At 38.3% G+C, this 18,715-nt stretch overlaps 1 protein-coding gene across 1 annotated transcript in view; it reads right to left on the bottom strand.

Moving 5' to 3' along the window:
• The window catches only part of mybpc1 (myosin binding protein C1), a 35,892-nt gene that overhangs the window by 9,871 nt on the left and 7,306 nt on the right, over positions 1–18,715 (bottom strand). The window contains exons 3-22 of the mRNA XM_085385966.1: positions 17,882–17,953; positions 16,192–16,407; positions 15,171–15,218; positions 12,578–12,619; positions 12,160–12,201; positions 11,382–11,492; positions 10,368–10,516; positions 10,169–10,286; positions 10,029–10,080; positions 9,321–9,377; positions 5,268–5,434; positions 5,007–5,139; positions 3,748–3,756; positions 3,361–3,485; positions 3,163–3,268; positions 1,988–2,154; positions 1,724–1,889; positions 1,538–1,644; positions 1,304–1,440; positions 1–160 (exon numbers count right to left, since the gene is read on the bottom strand). Coding sequence (XP_085242092.1) covers positions 1–160; positions 1,304–1,440; positions 1,538–1,644; positions 1,724–1,889; positions 1,988–2,154; positions 3,163–3,268; positions 3,361–3,485; positions 3,748–3,756; positions 5,007–5,139; positions 5,268–5,434; positions 9,321–9,377; positions 10,029–10,080; positions 10,169–10,286; positions 10,368–10,516; positions 11,382–11,492; positions 12,160–12,201; positions 12,578–12,619; positions 15,171–15,218; positions 16,192–16,407; positions 17,882–17,953 — 2,184 coding nt within the window. The remainder of the gene's footprint in view (positions 161–1,303; positions 1,441–1,537; positions 1,645–1,723; positions 1,890–1,987; positions 2,155–3,162; positions 3,269–3,360; positions 3,486–3,747; positions 3,757–5,006; positions 5,140–5,267; positions 5,435–9,320; positions 9,378–10,028; positions 10,081–10,168; positions 10,287–10,367; positions 10,517–11,381; positions 11,493–12,159; positions 12,202–12,577; positions 12,620–15,170; positions 15,219–16,191; positions 16,408–17,881; positions 17,954–18,715) is intronic.

The raw sequence follows: 18,715 nt of genomic DNA, 5'->3' as shown, positions 1-18,715 counted from the left end.
CAACAACCTTGATTTTGACACTAGCTGTGGCTTCACCAGCCTCGTTCTGCAGAACTATCTTGTAGTTTCCTGTGTCCTCCCGCTCAGTGACCTCAATTGTCAGACTCGTGTGGTCGCTGTATGTCTCAGCGTGGACGCGGTGACCTGACTCGAGAATCACCTGAGGTAAAAGAGATTAAAGGCAAAAGACACAGAAGACCTCGTGAGTACCATATGAGGACATAAAAACAGATTTTTTGTCACAAATTAGTCTTTCTATGAAAAAAAAAATTTACATTATAACTCTAAATGTGATATTCACTGACATGGTACTAACTAGCTACCAAGCAGGTTACAACAAACGTTAAAAGTTCAATCACAAGAAGGTGAAAATAAGACGGTAACCTGCTTGCAGCTAGAAAAAATCTAGCTGCAAAATCGGTGGTTGGACTGAATTTTTTCACATTTAGTGACAGATTGCAAAGAGCTGCAGTGACTGCTTTCACAAAGGTCAATTCTGGGAGGCAACCTGTCTCCAAATAATTACAGTCCAGCAAAATCAGCAATCGTGCTTGGAGAGATTAGAGGTGTGTAAATAACCAAAATAAACCAAAATTATAAATGCGGAGAGATTGACAGCACTTTGCAATCAGTCTGACTCAGTCTGCACCAATGACTCAGAGTGTCTTTGTAATAGGGGACTTGACTCAGCTGGCTGCCTTCTGGTTGTATTTCTATATAAAAGCAATGTTATCGAGTACCTCTGTCATTTGGCAGTTACATTTCTGTCCTGCAGCAACTACGTCACTATTTGTGGAGGTATTTCTGTTTCAGATCTCTGAGGTTCTGGCTGAACTATGAATGTAAATAGTTAATGTGAATTTCTGCAGACAGCAAGAGATCTGAAGTTTTTTCATCACTGTTAATCTGTGTATGACCATAAATGGATTGCATATAATTGCCAAGCTGACCCCATTCAATCTCAACCTGATAGCAGACTGACTATCAAGATTGCAAGTTCATTGCACATGGTGACAATAATTTGTCATGCCTCAGTGTCCAGTGGCAGTTTTGCCTAGTGTTGCTCCAGGCTAACAGGCAAAGTGTCCACTAGAGTGTCAGTTCTGACCAAATAACAAAAGGGTGATATCTGAATATAATGAATGAAACAAATTAATATAGTCATGAGTAATATAGCCCATTTTTAATGATTCAAAGTGCATAAACAATACGGTTATTACAGACAGAGCAGTTTTGAGTTGGGCTAAGGCGCTGTTGTTTTTTGTGTTAGTAGTGGGGTGAGTACAGAATCAAAGGTTCTCACCCTTTCACCCTTCATCCACACCACTCTGGGTGCTGGTTCTCCACTGATTGGGATTTCTAAGCGGAGTTTATTTCCTGCCACGACAGTTACAGTGTTGTCTGGGAAGTTCAAGCTGTCCAAGAGTACCCTCGGAGGGTCTGCAGAAAATCAAACGAGGTCATTAGAAAGAGAGAAAGCATAAAGAACAATAAGGAGAAAAAAAAGCTCTTGTCCAGTGAAGCTTCGTTTTTGTACCAATGATGTGGATTTTGGCAGAAAGGCTCTGTGAATACCCCTCAGGTACAAAAGTGTAATCTCCTGCATCGTGAAGGGAGCTGGCTGCAATTTCAAGTCGGTGGACTCTGAAAAAACAGAAATGTGTGAGACAAACGTTTAATAAAAACAGCTTTGATTGAATAGAGTTCCATAGCAAGGTCATACTTATTTCTGTGTATGATGTTGAGGCGATCGCTAGGTTGGATCAGCTGTCCGTTCCTGTACCAGCGGCCTGGGACATTTCCTGGGTAAATCTCACAGTGCAACTTGATGGGCTGACCCAGCAACACCGTCATGTCCTGCAGGTCCTGGTACACCTTCAGTGGTTTCACTAAATAAAGTATAGAGGAAGGCCAGGATATAAGCTGTTTCTTTAAGAAAGCATGCAACCAGTAGTAAGAATTTAAATACAGAGAAGATGCTTCATACAGTCAACTTGTATATGAGCCTCAGAGGTGCCACCAGAGGCCATGATGGAGTATGTCCCAGTATCGTCTCGTGAGGCGTCATCAATCACCAAAAAGTGTTTAGTTCCCTCACACTTAACTCGATATCTCGATCGCACCCCTGTTGGAACCTCAACACCATTCTTCAACCTGAAAGAGCATTTGAAATGGTCACACACCGACAAATAAGCAGTGAACAATTTACAAGTGCTGAACATGATGGTGAAGATTTGATCACTTGATGTTTCCTGAAACACTGGATGAGAAAAAGAGGCAACTTCTGAAGGAGCTATTAGATTTTAGCACATCCCAAAGATTCTGAGTGGGGTTAGGGTCTGTCTTATGTCTCGTGTTCTCCGAACCACTCTTTCACAATCTGAGCCTGAGTTCTCTTTACATCGCACAAGTGGAAATGCTCTTACTTTCACAATTAAAAGGAGCTGTGAGTGCTACAGTTGATGGATTACACCGCACACTTATATAATCTCTGATCATGATCATTTAATATCTTTTTCATGACTGCATTCCTTCCACAGAGAGGATTCCTTCCGGGTTTTAATAATGGTTGGACAGTTCTTCACACAGTTTTAGTAGTTTTATTCATTTCCATAGAGGTTTTCTTTTCTTGGTGCGGGGCAATAACCCGACACTTCTGAAATGGAAATTACTCACTGGATCAGCTGCCCTTCCTGACACACTCCCAGAGGGATTTGTGTCTTCCTCCAGGACTGAAACAGGCATCTCTTGTTTGTTAGGCAAAACCACCACATTAGGGAACCACTTACTCAATGCATTAGTAAGTGTTACCGTAAATAACACGTTGCTAGCCAAGGCCGATTTATGACTGCAGTAATTATCTCTTCTAATAAAATAATAGTTATGTCAGCTAAGTTAAGTCAGGCAGTGACTTTTTTTTGGCCAGACAGTATATCGTGTCTGATTACTGAGCTCTTTCAAATGTCTATTTTTTGTAATACAAACACTTTTTTAGGTTGAAATCATATTTTACCATACACATAGTTTGAGTAACAAAGCAAACCTTAAGGAGCTTTTAGTTTGAACTTTTTAATGATTTTCTTGTTTGTTTATAGCACAAGTCGCATTCATGTGTCATTATGTTAGTCATAGCATGTTTAAATCCTTCATTTTCAGTCTTACCATTTGACTTGAGCACCTTCCTCTGAAACTTCACACTCTAGCTCAATCCTCTCGTTCACTGTGGTCTTCACAGGCTCAATACCTTTAACTATCTTAACTGGTAACTCTGTTGGACAAGAGGGAAGAAAACTAAATGATTGGCTCCTTAAGCCAACAATTCTTAGTGGCTGTTTTAAAAAGATCAATTAATCACGTTACCTTTGACAAAAAGCTCTGTGCTACATTTCTCATCTCCTGCGACAACCGAATAGGCTGCGTCATCATTGGCGGAGCAGTTGTTGATGACCATAATCCTTTGTGTGCCCTTATGCTCAAAAATATACCTAAACAGGAAGAACGTTAATTAGGTCGCTCATCATACAGTGGTCCCAAGATAGGAATGCATATGATTTCAAATTGGTGATTACAGAGAATAAACACTATTAGGAAAATCAAATGTACAGTAGCTGCAAAATTTAATTGTGATCTTTCAGTCAACATGCTTTAAAAATGTTGCACACAGCCAGAAGTGAAAATACATACAGAAAGGTGAGGCTCACAACAAAACTGTGACATGGAGAAGGGAGAGTGCATGAATGGACTTACTTCCTTTGACTTAAGGTCACCAGTGGAGCCAGAATGGGGCCGGAGCACAGGAAGTGCAGAGCAAGTGATTATGGTAGACAGGAAGGAGCACCATGATATGACAGACAAACAACAAACACAAAGAAACATCATGCCTGGAGGGGTACAGCAACAATGTTACAAGAAAGAGGAGCAAATGGGAGAAAGTCTTTAGAGAAGGGAGACCTGGAGACCAAACCCAGAAAACAGCAATATCCTCCCAGATGGCTTTAACGCTGGATGACTTTGAACAGAATTAGCTTAATACTGCTTATCTATAGAGAATCTATAATCTCAAGAGGCCTTGTCTTTTGAATAAAAATATGCATGTCTTTATCCAGTTACATGCCATTTTTAGGCTGATATCATGAAATAAAAGAAAAATTCAGCCTCTTCTTCTGTCTCTTTACTGTGCTTTGAAATCAAACAAAAATATCTAGTGTGGCAAAAACATTGCTCTGACTCTGCTGTTAATGCGCTGTTGCGAGATACGTTATATGATATAGCCTAAAAGAATGAAACCAGTACAAACATATTTTTGTGCACTGGAGGAATCTGAAAAAACTCCTCTATCCTTTCAAAAACATTATAGTTGGAAAAACAAATCTATTCAGCCCTAATATGAAGAATCTTGTCGAAAAAGATGATTTTTGGTAATACTTTGTGATCCAGTATCTATTAAAACTGTTCCAAAGCCAGACTTTGTTAAAGACCTGTGAAGGAGGTACCACATTTTTCCTGTATAGAGGAGGACATATACAGCAATTAATGGCAGTTACAGACAGCATATGAAATCATACTCTACATGTACACCCAAATGTAGCTCTGAATTCTTAAAAATGCTAACATGTTTGTTTGATATTCAAGCCACATTAGAGTTGAGACTGTTACAGTGTGCTGGAGGTCAGCTGGCAATGGTTCACAGTGCAGTGGACTAAACTGGCTGCAGATATGTTGCATTGTTATATTTCAAGATGTCTTACTATGCCACTGTTGACTGTTGATTTGTTTCTTTTGGGGGTATTTGTACCAGTGTTTGTGTGGAGTAATGTGCAATGAAACATGTGAACCATTGTGCTTTAGGCTGGTGACAGAATGAAAACATTTACCAGAGGACTGGTAAAGGAAGGAATTGTCACAAATAAAGTGCATTTCTTAATACATAAAATGCACTTTATTTGCGCAGTGCTGAACCCAAGAAGACAAAGAACTGATCAATAAGGGAAAAGGTCGTTACATACTTGGGCGAGGGCCTGATTTCCTGTCCATTCTTGTACCACTTCAGTTCAACTGTCGGGTCAGCCAGGTCCACCACTAAGCGGATCTTTCCACCTTTATCCACCTGATATGCAGGGTCCAGCTTCTTTGCAAAAGCTTTGAAAAGACAAAACTAAAGTCACAGCAGGATAAAAAAAACAAAAAAACAAAAACCACCACAAAGACCTTAATGTCTGAAAAGAGATAAATATTAATATGCATCGGCTGAGCACTGATTTATCTACCTTCCAGCTTCTTCTCCTCTTTAGGCATCTTTTTCAGCCTCTTCAGCAGACCCCTCAGGTCTGTGATGCCGTACATAAAGGCAATCTTTTCATACTGATCTGGCCGGGCGTTCTTCAGGATCTCCCACACATCCACCTCTGGAGTGTCATCCTGCTGTTTGTGCTCCCTAGCGGTGCCGAATATGAAGGAACGATGTGAGGGCAGGATTTATTGGCTGGTGTTTGCAACGTGTCCTGAGGAATCACTCAATGACCTCATACTGATGTAGTCAGGAGATTTAATTAAATATAGCAGTCACTGTGAGGTTTTCCTCCTGTTTCTGGTTTAAGCATGCTACAGTATTTCTCTGCAGAGCATTCTTCAGGACATGTCACACAAAAGGATGGGCATGGTGAGCTGTCTAGTTGTGTGCTCACATTGGCTCTGAAGTTACTTGTTAACAGGGTAGCAGCGCAGTTAATACAAAACAGTGGTGCTCTTTAACTTGTGGAAGGTCTGTGTGTTTTTCATGTGTCTAACCATTTTAGAATTAATCAAGACAGAACCTTGAAACACAAATACAGATCACAGATAACTACAACTACAGATAACCATCTGGATCATAATAATAATCCTAATATCAGGGTGGCCTGCCTTAAGAGCTGGGACACAGACCAGTAGCTCCAACACTCCTGGCTTGAGCCTAGCTGGGGGCCTCTGTTGCACGTCTCTTTCTCTTGTTTTAGTTATACCCAGCTTATATATTTGTCTTCATTTTTTTCATCTATACATTGTTTTATTTGGCCAGTTTGGGGGGTAGAAGCAATGGTGATGTCTGCTTTCTTTTGAATATAGTTCTCAAACCACTAAAAGCTGTGCAACATCTGTTTATAGCAATTGTGACACAGAAAACCACAAACCTAGTTGTGAGCAATTTAATGCAGAGACTTTTTTCTTTCTACTGTCTGCATCTGCAGACAAAAGGCTAAACAGGATTGTAGCTCAGCTGGACGGAACTCCATTGTCTTTTATATTATATCATCAAAAAGCCTTTTGTCGATGGACACTTTCTCCTGCAAAGGGATTTGGTTGAATTGTTCCTGGATGAAACAGTGTTATTTGTTTCTGCGTCTCTAGTAATTTTCTGCAGTCATTAAATCATCATTAGATCACTAATTTTAATGACTGAGGGTTGTTTCATGGTGCAAAAAACGGATATTTACATATTGTAGTTGTCAGTTAATTACATTAATATTCAGGTACATTATTTTATACCTAAGCTAGCTAAGACTTGAAAAGAGCTCCTTGTTGCGAGCCAGCTTGCCCCCAAAGGTTTTAACTGTCTTGAATAAAATGCAAATAAAAAACTAATAAGGCTTTCTAACTTGCTTTCATAGTTTATAGCATGCTTTGAAGGATGAAGATGAACAATTAAATAAGGATTAAAGAGGAGGCTTCTTTAAACAGTAAGGGGAGGAGTTCTTTTTATCAGGGTTAAAACACAAGAGCAGTTATAGATCAATCAGGTGGAAGGGTTTTTTTTTCTTTGAGAGATGCTAGCTTATTGAATGCTTAACAGCTTTGTGCGATTTGTCTATATGAAGGATGCATGCATTTAAGGGAAACCTGCAACAAAGATTGTCATATAGCTCTTGACATGGCCCATCCCTTTGTTTGCTGGTCGGTTGGTTTAATCACATCACAGATGCTCCGACAATGTTAGACGATGGCAGAAGGAGTGTTAGAGTTACGGGATTAAGGTTAATAAACATGTCGTCCTGGACATGAGTGTATTTATTAGTTTTAAATAGTGAACATTCAATAAGCCTTGTCTTTCATTGACATTTTTCCCAAATGTCTGAAAGCTTGGGGCTGAATTGAGTAAAATACTATCATATTCTCTACATGTGTTTCTCATTCGTTTATTTTCAAGCAATTATGAAGACGCTGAAATAAACACGGTGGTGCTTGCCTTATATTTCTAGACTGAAATAAACGACAATGTAGTGATAACACTATTTTACAGCATCATTTCTCCATGGCCCACTTGCACTTCATTAATGATCCAAAATGGCACTCTTTGCCTCATAAAGATGTGACTTGATTTCACAGCTTGATGAAGACAAGTCACCTCAGTGTCAATGCTGCAAGACCCATTTCCATCATTGCTGAGTGCTGGTGGGGCATTTAGGAATGTTGCCTTCAAATGAAGTGTTACCGTACTACAGGAGGCCAACACTCTTGCTCGTCCAATACCTAGAGCTACGTTTCATGCTGGGGACTCTACAGGATTACAGTACTCACCCGCAGTAAGGTCTAATCATTTTAATACCTATGGTTTTCGTTCTACTAACCTCTGATTTCTGAATGTATAGGGGAGAAGAAGAGACAAGCCCAAAATAAATATATAATTTTGTCAGTGAGCAGTGTCACTGACTAGGTCTTGTACTCACACGCTGCAATGTATTTCAAAAATGCATCATGGTGTTTATTTTGAACCACTGGAGTAGCTTTTGCTATTGCACAGAGGTTTTCAAGCTGTAAGGCACACCTCCCACTGGAGAAGGTGCACTTTGGCACCAGGTTACTGTGACTAAATTACTGTGTTATAGTTTCCACATATGCTTGGGTACAAGTGACCAAACTTTTGTGTATGCAGTGCTCTGTGAGAACCTCTGTAAACCATTCTCTAATGTCGACTAAACATCTACGTTGGTTTTTGATGACCAAGATAATAGATAACTAAAGTAAGATAACTAAATAATAATAATAATAATAATGAAAAAGACATTTTAATGGATTAAAAGCTCTTGTTTTGAATGGCAAATAGTTCTGTAAATCTGGAAAGTTAACTCCAATAACATGCTTTACTTTTTCAGAGAGATATAAGAAAGGTCTGATAGTAAATTTTAAAATGTCCAATGTAGGAGAAACATCTGTCATTTATTGATTTACGGTGCTTAACAAACTTATTAGGCCACCATCCAGCACAAGGTTTATGTGATGGCTGCCTTAAATTAACAGTATTGGTATTTACCATATGTATTTGTTATGGGTCTGTAATGGTCAATCCACTAATATATGCAAACTCTTAATTTGAAATATTTTTAATACTGATATATGACTATTATTTGTATCCATCATTTTCCAAATTTGCAGTTTTATATATATGGCAATAAGCAAATAAATATATATTAAAACACAATATTATTTGTCATTAAGATGCCAAAGTACAGTTAAATTTACATGCATTTCTGAACATAAAATTAATTTTGAACATTAATTTCTGAAGTCCAGCTCGAATTTGGGTAGAAAAATATAAATTCCTAGTTAAAAGTTTTTTATTTGTCTAAAAAAATAATAACATAATTTTACATTTTAAAAGAATTTTTGAAAGAATTCTAAAATATTTGTGGTCTTTGTGGCCTTTTTAAAGGACTCTATGTAGCTATCTCATCCATTTAAATATGTTTGCATTTTAGCATTTTTAGCATTTTACTGCAATTTACTGATAAAGAAATGTTTTGCTCACTGGTTAAATCTTACTAATTGTGTTAATAAAATAAAAAGTTATGCTTCAGTTTAGTTAAATTCTTAATTAATTTGTTTGTATGTTGATTAGCTTCCATACAGTCTACAGACACACTTTGGTGAATAAACTTGCTACTGTTGGCTAAAAACTTAGCTAACTAAGCTAATCTTTCCGACCAAATATGATAATTTTTAGGTGCAAAAAGCAAGACCACAAGGTTCATGATGCTAAACGGACAGTAACGATGTCCATCTTTTATTACATGTTATACAATATTGAAAATATTGTAGTGTTTTAGTATGAAGATGAAAAGTGGGGACAGCTAAATTTGTCTAGGAGAGGGGCCCGCGGACTTTGAAAACCCCTGTTATAGCTTCTTTGATGATCTGAAGAAATGTGCTTTCCACTCATACAGTAACTGTGTACAAATTAAATTTACAAACGATGTGAAAGAAGAAGAGAAAAAAAGTAGATCCAGAAAAGGGGCCTAAAAAATACTAAAAAGAACAAAATCCACTCAGGATTAGGATGTGACTCTCACCTATGTTTTAGAAGACCACTAAAGTCAAGCTCTCCTGCATCTTCTTGTCTTTCACTGCTGTTGTTAACAAGGAGAGATTAATAGAGATTTAATCAGAACTGAAAAAGCTAGAAGCACTAAAAACAACGGTAAAAGAGCATCACAAAGCAAAAGCTCTGATCTCAATCGATACATTAGCTCCAAGCTAACTCACGATTGGTGCTTACACAGAGACCTTTTTGTGTCTTTTCCCAGATAAAAGCTTGAAACAAGGTGATTTGTGTAAAACACATCCAGAGCTGTCCCGGGCAACATTGCCACAATGTTGAAGTACAACATTGTGATTATGCAATGCAACAGGGATGCTTTGAGTTGCTTTCCAGTCACATTGTTTGGAGGAAGAATCAATGTGCAAGAGTTGGCCTTTAATTACACAGTGAGTGAACTGGTTGATTTGTAATTACCTTGCAGAAAGGTAAATGACATTATTACAACCATCTTGTCACGCTTACATCTCATACAGAGACATTACTTGATGGAGAGGTGTTCAGTGTGCCTAAATGAATGGCACTTTTTCTTATCTTCATTTTTTCAGGTGTCTTTATTAGTATGTATAGAATATTACAGATCCTATAATAGAACAATGCTTTGTTTTGAAAAGAAAACATAGAAATTCTGTCAAATTCCATAAGGGTCCTGCTGACTCATTCATAAAGGTCTTTTTATTACCTTCTCTTGAAAGCGGATCGAATGTCAATATTCTGTGAGCCCGTTTCAGCTTCTGTAAAACAGTATCAGCACATAGTATGCAATTTTTATGTTTGTGGCGGATTTTTTTTGTTCTAAAGTATTTTAACAATGTGACAAACCTTTAACTTCCAAGTCAAAGGAACAGCTATCAAACTTGTCCTTGTAGTTGACCTCGCACCTGTAGTTCCCAGCATAGTTATCTTTGGCCTTGATGATGTGCATCTCAAATGTGTGGACCTGATAAAAGTTTGTATAAGAGTAACGTTATCACAAAATTTGCTTACATACCTTCTAAAGAAGGTGAGGGTACATGGATACCTTTGTGAGTCGGTCAAAGGTCTCTTTTAGCTGTAGATGTTTTCCTGTCTTGCTGGCCAGATCCATCCATTTCCCTTTAAACCACTTGATAGTTGGTTTGCGCAGAAGATCTTTGGCCTCCACTTTGGCAACAAAGGTGATGTCACCACCTTTGGACAGAAAAATTTGATATGATTAAAGAGAAAGTGTAATTGGGTACCAGTGAAGACTAACATAAAAAAAGCATGCATTCATATATTGTATACAAATACAGATGCAGAGACTGTTTTAACTTAGATATCAGTGTCACAGTGAAAAGTACACAGCATATTTTTGCTTCTTTTAGAAAAAAGTCTCCTTTCATCTAACTGTTGAAGTTGATGTGTTGCAGTGGTCTCTATGTGTGAGTACATTTCATTAATGGATGCATTTTTAAAGGAAAGCTTAAATGAAGGCAAGCTATTGTTAATTGGTGTATACAGTATTTTTAAACATGTACCGGTACATTGATTAAAAAATGTGTACTGGGGCTATTGGTGTAACAGTAAAATGATAAACTAAAAATCAATTAACATATTTGTTAACACTCTGTCGGGAGCTCTGGTTGCTGGGCGTGTGCGTTTTCCACGAAAATGGCAATTCACTGCTGCAATTTTCTAGCAGTCACCAAAGCAATCACAAGGACATTTTTGGTTCACCATCCTCTTTGCAGCCAGTTTCACCCAGCAACCACTCGCTGTACAGTTGGAGCATATAAATTTTTCATGTGAGACCGGAAGTTGCAACCAGTTTCAGGCCTGAGGAACTGAGGGATAAGAACATTTCCAGCTTAGTGGTGTCTCTACTTATGCTTATAAGTCAAAGTTAGCATCACCAGCAGTGATCTGAAATAAGGCTGAAATAAAGAAAGATATCTTGGCTCTTCTAAATCCTATGCCTACTGCAATCTGTCAGATGGATACAGTTTTCCTTTTTTGCAGGTTTCCCTTTGAAGTCCCTCCTCAGATCTTCTTTCTTCTTCATTCTATTACTCACCAACAGTGACAGCACCACTCAGGGGTCTCTCAATCAGCAGGGTGGAGAGCGGTGGGTTGTCAACGGGCTTGTCCAGTTCGTCTGGTGCCTGACCCTCTCCCAGAGACCACACTGGTCAGTGAGGAAAAAGATCACCTACGTGAAACACAGCTCTCCTCTGCCACAGGCTACAAATAGTACAGTAAGGAGTCGTAGCACCCACCTTTTACTTCTCATCTGAAATTTTTACTTTTACCAGTCCAGAGGTACAAAGACAGACAGAAAGACTAACAGACACACATGACTTCCAGCACTCACGCCTCACACAGCAGCAGGATCTCAGCTTGCAACATGGAAAGCATGAAAGATATGCAAATAGAACAAGCAGCACCTAACTTTTTATTATTATTATTATTATTATTAAAGAAAAACTGGGTTTATAAATTCTTAATTGTCTGGATACTGCAGTCTTCTTTGGATCCTGGAGGTATGAATGAAGATAATGCTGTTGCCATATGATTGTGATTCACCTCTGTTGGGCACTGTGTTAATACTTTACGAAACTTCACCATGGACAAAATCTTGTTAGCTTTTCTGTGATAATTTTAAACCTTCTAAATGAAAATGAAAAAGATTTATTTCTCTGAAGCCCACTTTATGTCCTTTATGATTATGTGAAGACACAAAGAGTTGGGGAGACTTCAATAAAACAATCTTTTTCACGTTTCGCGCAATATTCTTGAAACAAATAAAACCGAACAAAGTTTCTCTAGAAGTGTAAGGGCTACCACTTTATTACCTGAGTCCTTTCTCCCCATGGCTGGCACAGGGACGCTATCATCTAAACAAAGACAGAGAGAAATTTACAGCATATTGTAAGAAATAGTACTGTAAAGTCCACTGAAGCAAGCACACACTCAGAAAACGATGACAAGCAGTTAAAGGTATGCAAGCAGTGAGGAATTCTGAAAGGTCAGAGTTTAAAGGTCAGAGTGCTTCTTTTTGGTTTTTTGTTTCAAACTATATTGTGAACGCTGTTTGAAATTTTCGTTAGCAAGGGAGTTTTGAATATTTTGACTTTCTTCTGCTAAAAGGCTAACTTCCAAACACACAAAATACCTAGAGATAAACATGTCTCCAACATGTTTTCCACACTCAGCCACTGAATCATTTAAAATAAGCTTCTTGGTCAAAGATCTAAAATGGTGGGATCTTACTAGGCAGCTCAACTGAGAGTTTCTTGGTTGAACTGGCATCCTCTGTGGAAAAAAAAAACAGAGTTATAATCGAAATTAATCACTATAAATATAACTACTGCCGGTAGTTTGATGATTATTGTGGCTACAACAGTGTGGGTTGGACATTCAAAGGTTTAGGGAAGCTGTTTTTCTCTTTTATTTAGAAGTTAACCAAAATGTTCCAAACTAACTGACCAACACTAATACTGACACAGAAAACAAAAGCTTCAAAAAGAATACGTAGATGTAATGTTTCAAATTACATAACATGATGTAATTTGCATTAGTGTCCTTCTTCCAGCAAAAACAAACTCCAAACATACACTATATTGCCAAAAGCATTTCCTCACCTATCCAAGTCATTGAATTCAGGTGTTCCAATCAGTTTTATGGCCACGGGTCTATAAAATCAAGCACCTATAGGCATGCAGACTACTTCTGCAAACATGTAAGCTCTCAGGAGCTCAGTGAATTCCAGCATGGTACCATGATAGGATGCCACCTGTGCAACAAGTCCAGTTGGGAAATTTCCTCACTACTAAATATATCACAGTCAACTGTTAGTGGTAGGTCGCCAACTTTCTGCAGAGCCAGTTGCTACAGATCTCCTAACTTAATGTGGCCTTCAGATTAGGTCATGAAGAGTGCCTAGAGAGCTTAATGAGAGGGGTTTCCATGGCGAGCAGCTGCATGAAAGCCGTTCATCACAATGTAAAGCGTCAGATGCAGTGGTGCAAGCGCACAAATGCACTTCAGAAATTTCCATAAATGCACTCCTAAACCAAATGTATATATAATATATATTAAACCCTATGGATTAAAAATTGGATCTCACTCAAGTTCATATGCTTGTGAAGGAAAAAGAGCAGATACTTTTCGCAATAAAGTGAAGCAGGAGCACTGGAAGAGGCGTCGAGGGAAAAAAAAGGGAAAAGTAGCAATTTTAAAATTTTGCTCATTAGGCGTAGAACTTTTTGATTGCACCTTTTATAACTAATATGTTGTTAACAGAGATGACACACTGCCTGGGGAAATGTATCTCATTCATTTGACATAGAAATACAAAATATGCTTTTTTAGTATTGCAGAAATCGCAGGTTGAGTGTTTGCACAGCTCCTTTTAACCCGAATCGTATGTTCACATAAATAAAACTGATATCAGGATCATAACTAACTGAAAACATAATAAAGAAAAATGAAGAAAAAAAAATAAAAACAAAAAAACCCCAGTAGCCTATACACATCTGTATATGTGATATAATTATGACAGCTGAATTAACACTTGAAGACATAAGTGGCATGCACATTTGTATTGCATGTGCAGTGATTTATACAGTGATTTATTTGGTGTATATTTTGCATGATACATGCATATAAAATATCATTACCACATCCATCTTTAGTTATCTTAGAGAAATAAAGGTTGAAGTGCAGGTAGAAATTATGCAGTGCAAGTTTGCAAGTAGAAATCACACATTTTCTACATGTATGTCAACAAGCATAGACATACATCTGAAGTTTACAGATGTGACACATCAGTATTAAATATTTACATCATTTAGATTGTAAAGGGTACTTTTGTCAATGCCTAAACCAGACTTAAAAATGTGTGTACTTATAAAGCCGTAAAGCACATTAGACACCAGAGAATTACAGTTTTGGTCAAACAACCATTATAGGCAAGAACATCCTAGTAATTTAGGATATTTAATGATTTTTTTGAAAAACCTTTCCAGGGGTGGGATGATTATACAGAATACATCTATGTTGAATTAAAAAGAGAAGAACAGGGTGCACAAGTTTGAATTTATTTGTGAATTTTTCTAGTACACATGGGGTCAATTGCAGAGCCACAACTCAAATTGGGATCATAAACAATTGCAGATTGCCAGTCGAACTCGTATATTGCAAAAAGTCTGTGGAATAATGAAGAAAGACTACTTCCAAATTCTTCAACTTCACTTCACTTGATCACAATTGGCTACTGAAATGGGGCAATAATCCCAAACACACATAAAAACTGGTTTTGAAATGGATAAAGTTATCTAGCTATAAGCTTCTGGAATGGCCTTCCCAAAGCCTTGACCTCAACCCTATTAAAGGTTTGTGAACTATGCTTAAAAACAATCAACTAGCAATTCTGCCAAGAAAAGTAGTCAAATATTCAAATTGAATTAAGCCAGAAAGGGACATATGTATATATTTTAGCTTGTTTTTTTTGTTTTACCCTGTGTGGATACGATTAAATCAAAATTAAATTCAACCTTTTGTAACTAATTATTGTTTTTTTTAAAGTCATTAAAACATTAAAATCCCAAAATGACCAAGATATCCATGCCCATGATGAGTGTATGTAAACTCCTGACCACCACTGTAGGAAGATTTTATTATTTCACTTTGTAGTTCTTAATTTCCTTCCTGTACAGGAGCAATAATTAAACTACCTAACACTGCTATTCCTTCAACCATCTTGCTAAAGTGCTTGAAATATTTTGGGAGCACTTACTATGATTAATTCGATTGCTTTATGGCAACCATAAGGAACTTGAAAAGGTCTGTTATTGGTACCAACCTGGTTGAGGTGTTGGGGATGGGGTAGTGGCTGCAGGTTTAGCATCATCTGGAATAAAGGTTGTCATTGACAAATAGACCCACTTATCAAAAGACTCAAGGTCAATCACTGGCAGGTCAACTTTGACATAAAAGCACGAGGCCAAGAAGGCCAATGACCACATGAGAGACAACTGTGTCATGCAATTCTTGGACATGAATGAAAAAGTTGTTTGATGGATTGATTTGTGCACAACAAAACCCCCTAACTGCTGTACTGTAGAGTGAAACAGTGTGAGGTCATAGCTGTGTGTGTATTGCCGTATGATTCTTAGTCTGGCGTAACAAAAGCACAAGCAGACTAGCGTCAAAGTGTGTGTACACACACACACACACAAACAGGTATATCAGATAAAATTCAGCCTCAAAGCAGCACATAGTGGTAAAAAAAAGCTCATGGCTAAGCCAAGTAGCTCCATCTTTCCTCTACATAAAGAAAAATAATCCAAGGAAAGCGGCCTGTTTGTCAGTACTTTGATGTTCGCATGTTTTTGCCTTGTTGTTTCTGGATTATAAAGAACTAAGTTTGATGATTCACCTTGCAAATAAACTGCATCACTTTCATTTTGCCATTTCTCAACCTAATCAGTACTTTATCTTTTTATATAACTCTTTGGATCTGAAAACTCATAAATTTTGTTGTTGTTTTTTCTTTGAAGTCTGCATGCAATCAAAGTTAGGGTTGCACTGTTTAGGAAACAAGTGAGAAGTCAGTGCATGATGCCAATCAGTGAAGTTCAATGTTGACTTAGCAAAGTAATCTATTATCTTTTTGTTGATAGTAAAAATATTTTTGAAGTTATGTAAAAAGAAAAAGAAACTTGTCTTAAAGGTTGCTTTTGCCATGCTGCAGTGCAGTTGTAATGTGCAACTGAAAAGACTATTTCAATGCTCAGTGTGTTTGCTTTGATCAGCAAGAGGGGTAAAACATGCACTTTCACTGAGAGACATGGGATTGTTTCATATTAAAGAAGCATACTTACCAGGTGGTGGGGGAGAGCAAGTGCCCTCTTCCTTTAAAGTAGAGTTAGCAGACTCTGCTTGCTCTTTTACCCCAACCCCACCAGGCTGTGGTTGGATTGAGCCATTCACGGCAGGACACGGCTCCTGAGCCACCACAGCCTGTACTGGCACAGGCTCTGTGGATTCTGGTTTCTTCCCATCAGTCTCTACTGGTTCTTTCCCCTCTGCTACTGCCTCTGTACAGCAGACAAAGCGCCAGGCTGGAGCAGCAAGCATTGAGCACAAACACACGAAGCCTCACAAGACAATGCTTGCTCAAATGAGATGAGTATAAATAGCTAATGACCAGATAGACTGAAATTGACGATATTTGAGGCAGGAAGATGAGTCTAAAGCTTAAGTAATATGTATGATATGTATCTTATACACCTACTGGGATTGTGTATTCGCTGGTCCTTAATAAAGAAAACTACACTATAACAATACTGTATCTAAGTCTGTGACAATATGATAATATTCTTAATATAAGACCTCAGCAAACACTTTCACTTATAAATATGGGTTAGCATAGCAAGATGTTTATTTTGTAAACTGTGGCTCAATTTAGAAGAAAAAGATGACAAAGCAGGGTATGCTTTAGGGTTAGCAGGCCCTTCTCAATCATCCCTCACTTACTTGTTCAGTGTTTAGTTTTTCCTGGTGAGTAGATTTTGTTTTATGCCACTTTTCCCTCAATTAATACAGGATGCTCTATGGCCTGGTATTGTTAGCTCTGTTAATTTAGTTTTATTGTGTAGTCTGGGTAAAATCCCAAACTGCATTAGGTGGTGCTTCATTTTTATAGTATTTGAAGATGAGAAGACAACCAAATGACAGCAAAGATCAACAAAGCAGTTGCATTTTTCTTGAGTATCACTGAAATACTTGCATCTAATATCCATCCATCTACTAGTGTTTGGGTCATATTATTACAAAGGACAAGTGTCAGCCTCATAGTAGTGCTTTAACAGAAATCCCAGGATCACCAGAATCAATAGGATTGTCCTTTTAGCAGAATGAATGTGGCAAGTAATTCAATGCATCACTGAAATATTTCATCTGGAGCTAAAGAAGTGACCTGACAGACTGAAAGAAAACCAGCAGGAATAGAGCAGTGCTTTAAAGTCCACAAATTAATCTCCATTAAAGGAATCTAGTGGTATTCTGGCGTTTTATCAGAAATGTCAGTGAAGAAGCTATCTGGTCATTGCATATCTATACTGTAAAGTGATCAAGGAGGCAGGGATTTACTAACTCAGTAAATCGGGACAGTTGACTGGAGCCAACAGAGTCAGTAAAGCCCGGGATCTGTAATCCCTCATCGACCTCCTGTTTGATAACATATACAGCTGAGTACAAAAACAGCCACAGCATGACTTAGTAACAGCTCCATGAATCAAGGCACGTGCATCTAGAGCAGTGCAGGCATGTGGATGTGTGCACAGTGAGTGGGGTGGTTTGCTGCAGCTAAACTAATTTCTTGTGTGAACATTGTGTGCTGAGTGATCATACCTCCACAAGAACAGTGCAGTTTCAGGCCTCGCACGGTGAATTAAAAAAAATGAAATTGTGATGGCACACACCAAACGAACACGTGATGTGAGTGTGACCAGCAAAAAGTGTGAAACATTCTGGGGCAAGTGAAGAGGGAGGCATCAGGGTTATACCCACCTGGGGGTGGAGATACCTCCAGGGAAATCTCAGGTGGGGGTGGGGCACCGCTACTTTCTGGGGCAACACTTTCTGAGCATGTGACAAATATAGTTGTGGATGGAACAGCTGCTTTTGATAAGCAATAAAGCTTCAGCATCTGCAGTGCCTCTCTCACTTTCACACACACACACCCAAACAAACAGACACACACTCACACGGACAGAGACACACAGCTATATCCACCCACCTGCCTGCAAGTATGCATACTTTATCACAAAACATCATCATTTTCCAGAACATCCTCCTAGACTCATCAGTAAGCTCTCTGACTGAAAATGTGCTGTTAATATGTCAACACTTGAGGCTGTGCAAAGGTCGTTCATGTTGAAATGCACATTAATACGCATTAATAAACACACCGGTTGGAAGTGTCGTGCTTCGTCAGGCAATGTCGTGCATTCATTATATTCCTCAGTAACTGTTAGATCCTCTCATTTTAGAGAATGCGTGCTCGAAGGGATTACACAGTAAACTGATAGGAATGCACGTTACTGTTACAGCTGTAAAACTGCCGGAACTCTAGCTTTGCCCTGTGCAGCTTCCGCATCTGAACACTAGGATGAGTGTTGGGCTCTGAGACACTATTTTATATTGTGCTACAGTAATGGGATTATATTGACTTAATGATTTTCCTCATTAACAAGCACTATATAAAAGTATTAATTTATTAATGTCTGTTTTTCTTTTTTGCTGTCTTGCGTCTTAGTCAGAGTTCTCATACCAGAGCGTGAAATACTGCCACATTATCAGAAGCCACTGGTGTCTGGGCTTTGAATTTGGACAGCAGCTGAA

The sequence above is a fragment of the Rhamphochromis longiceps genome, linkage group LG17, assembly GCF_057381845.1.
Source record: "Rhamphochromis longiceps isolate RC_006_pf linkage group LG17, R_longiceps_female_GT1.1, whole genome shotgun sequence".
NCBI lineage: Eukaryota > Metazoa > Chordata > Actinopteri > Cichliformes > Cichlidae > Rhamphochromis > Rhamphochromis longiceps.
This window is presented reverse-complemented; position numbering and strand designations above follow the sequence as displayed.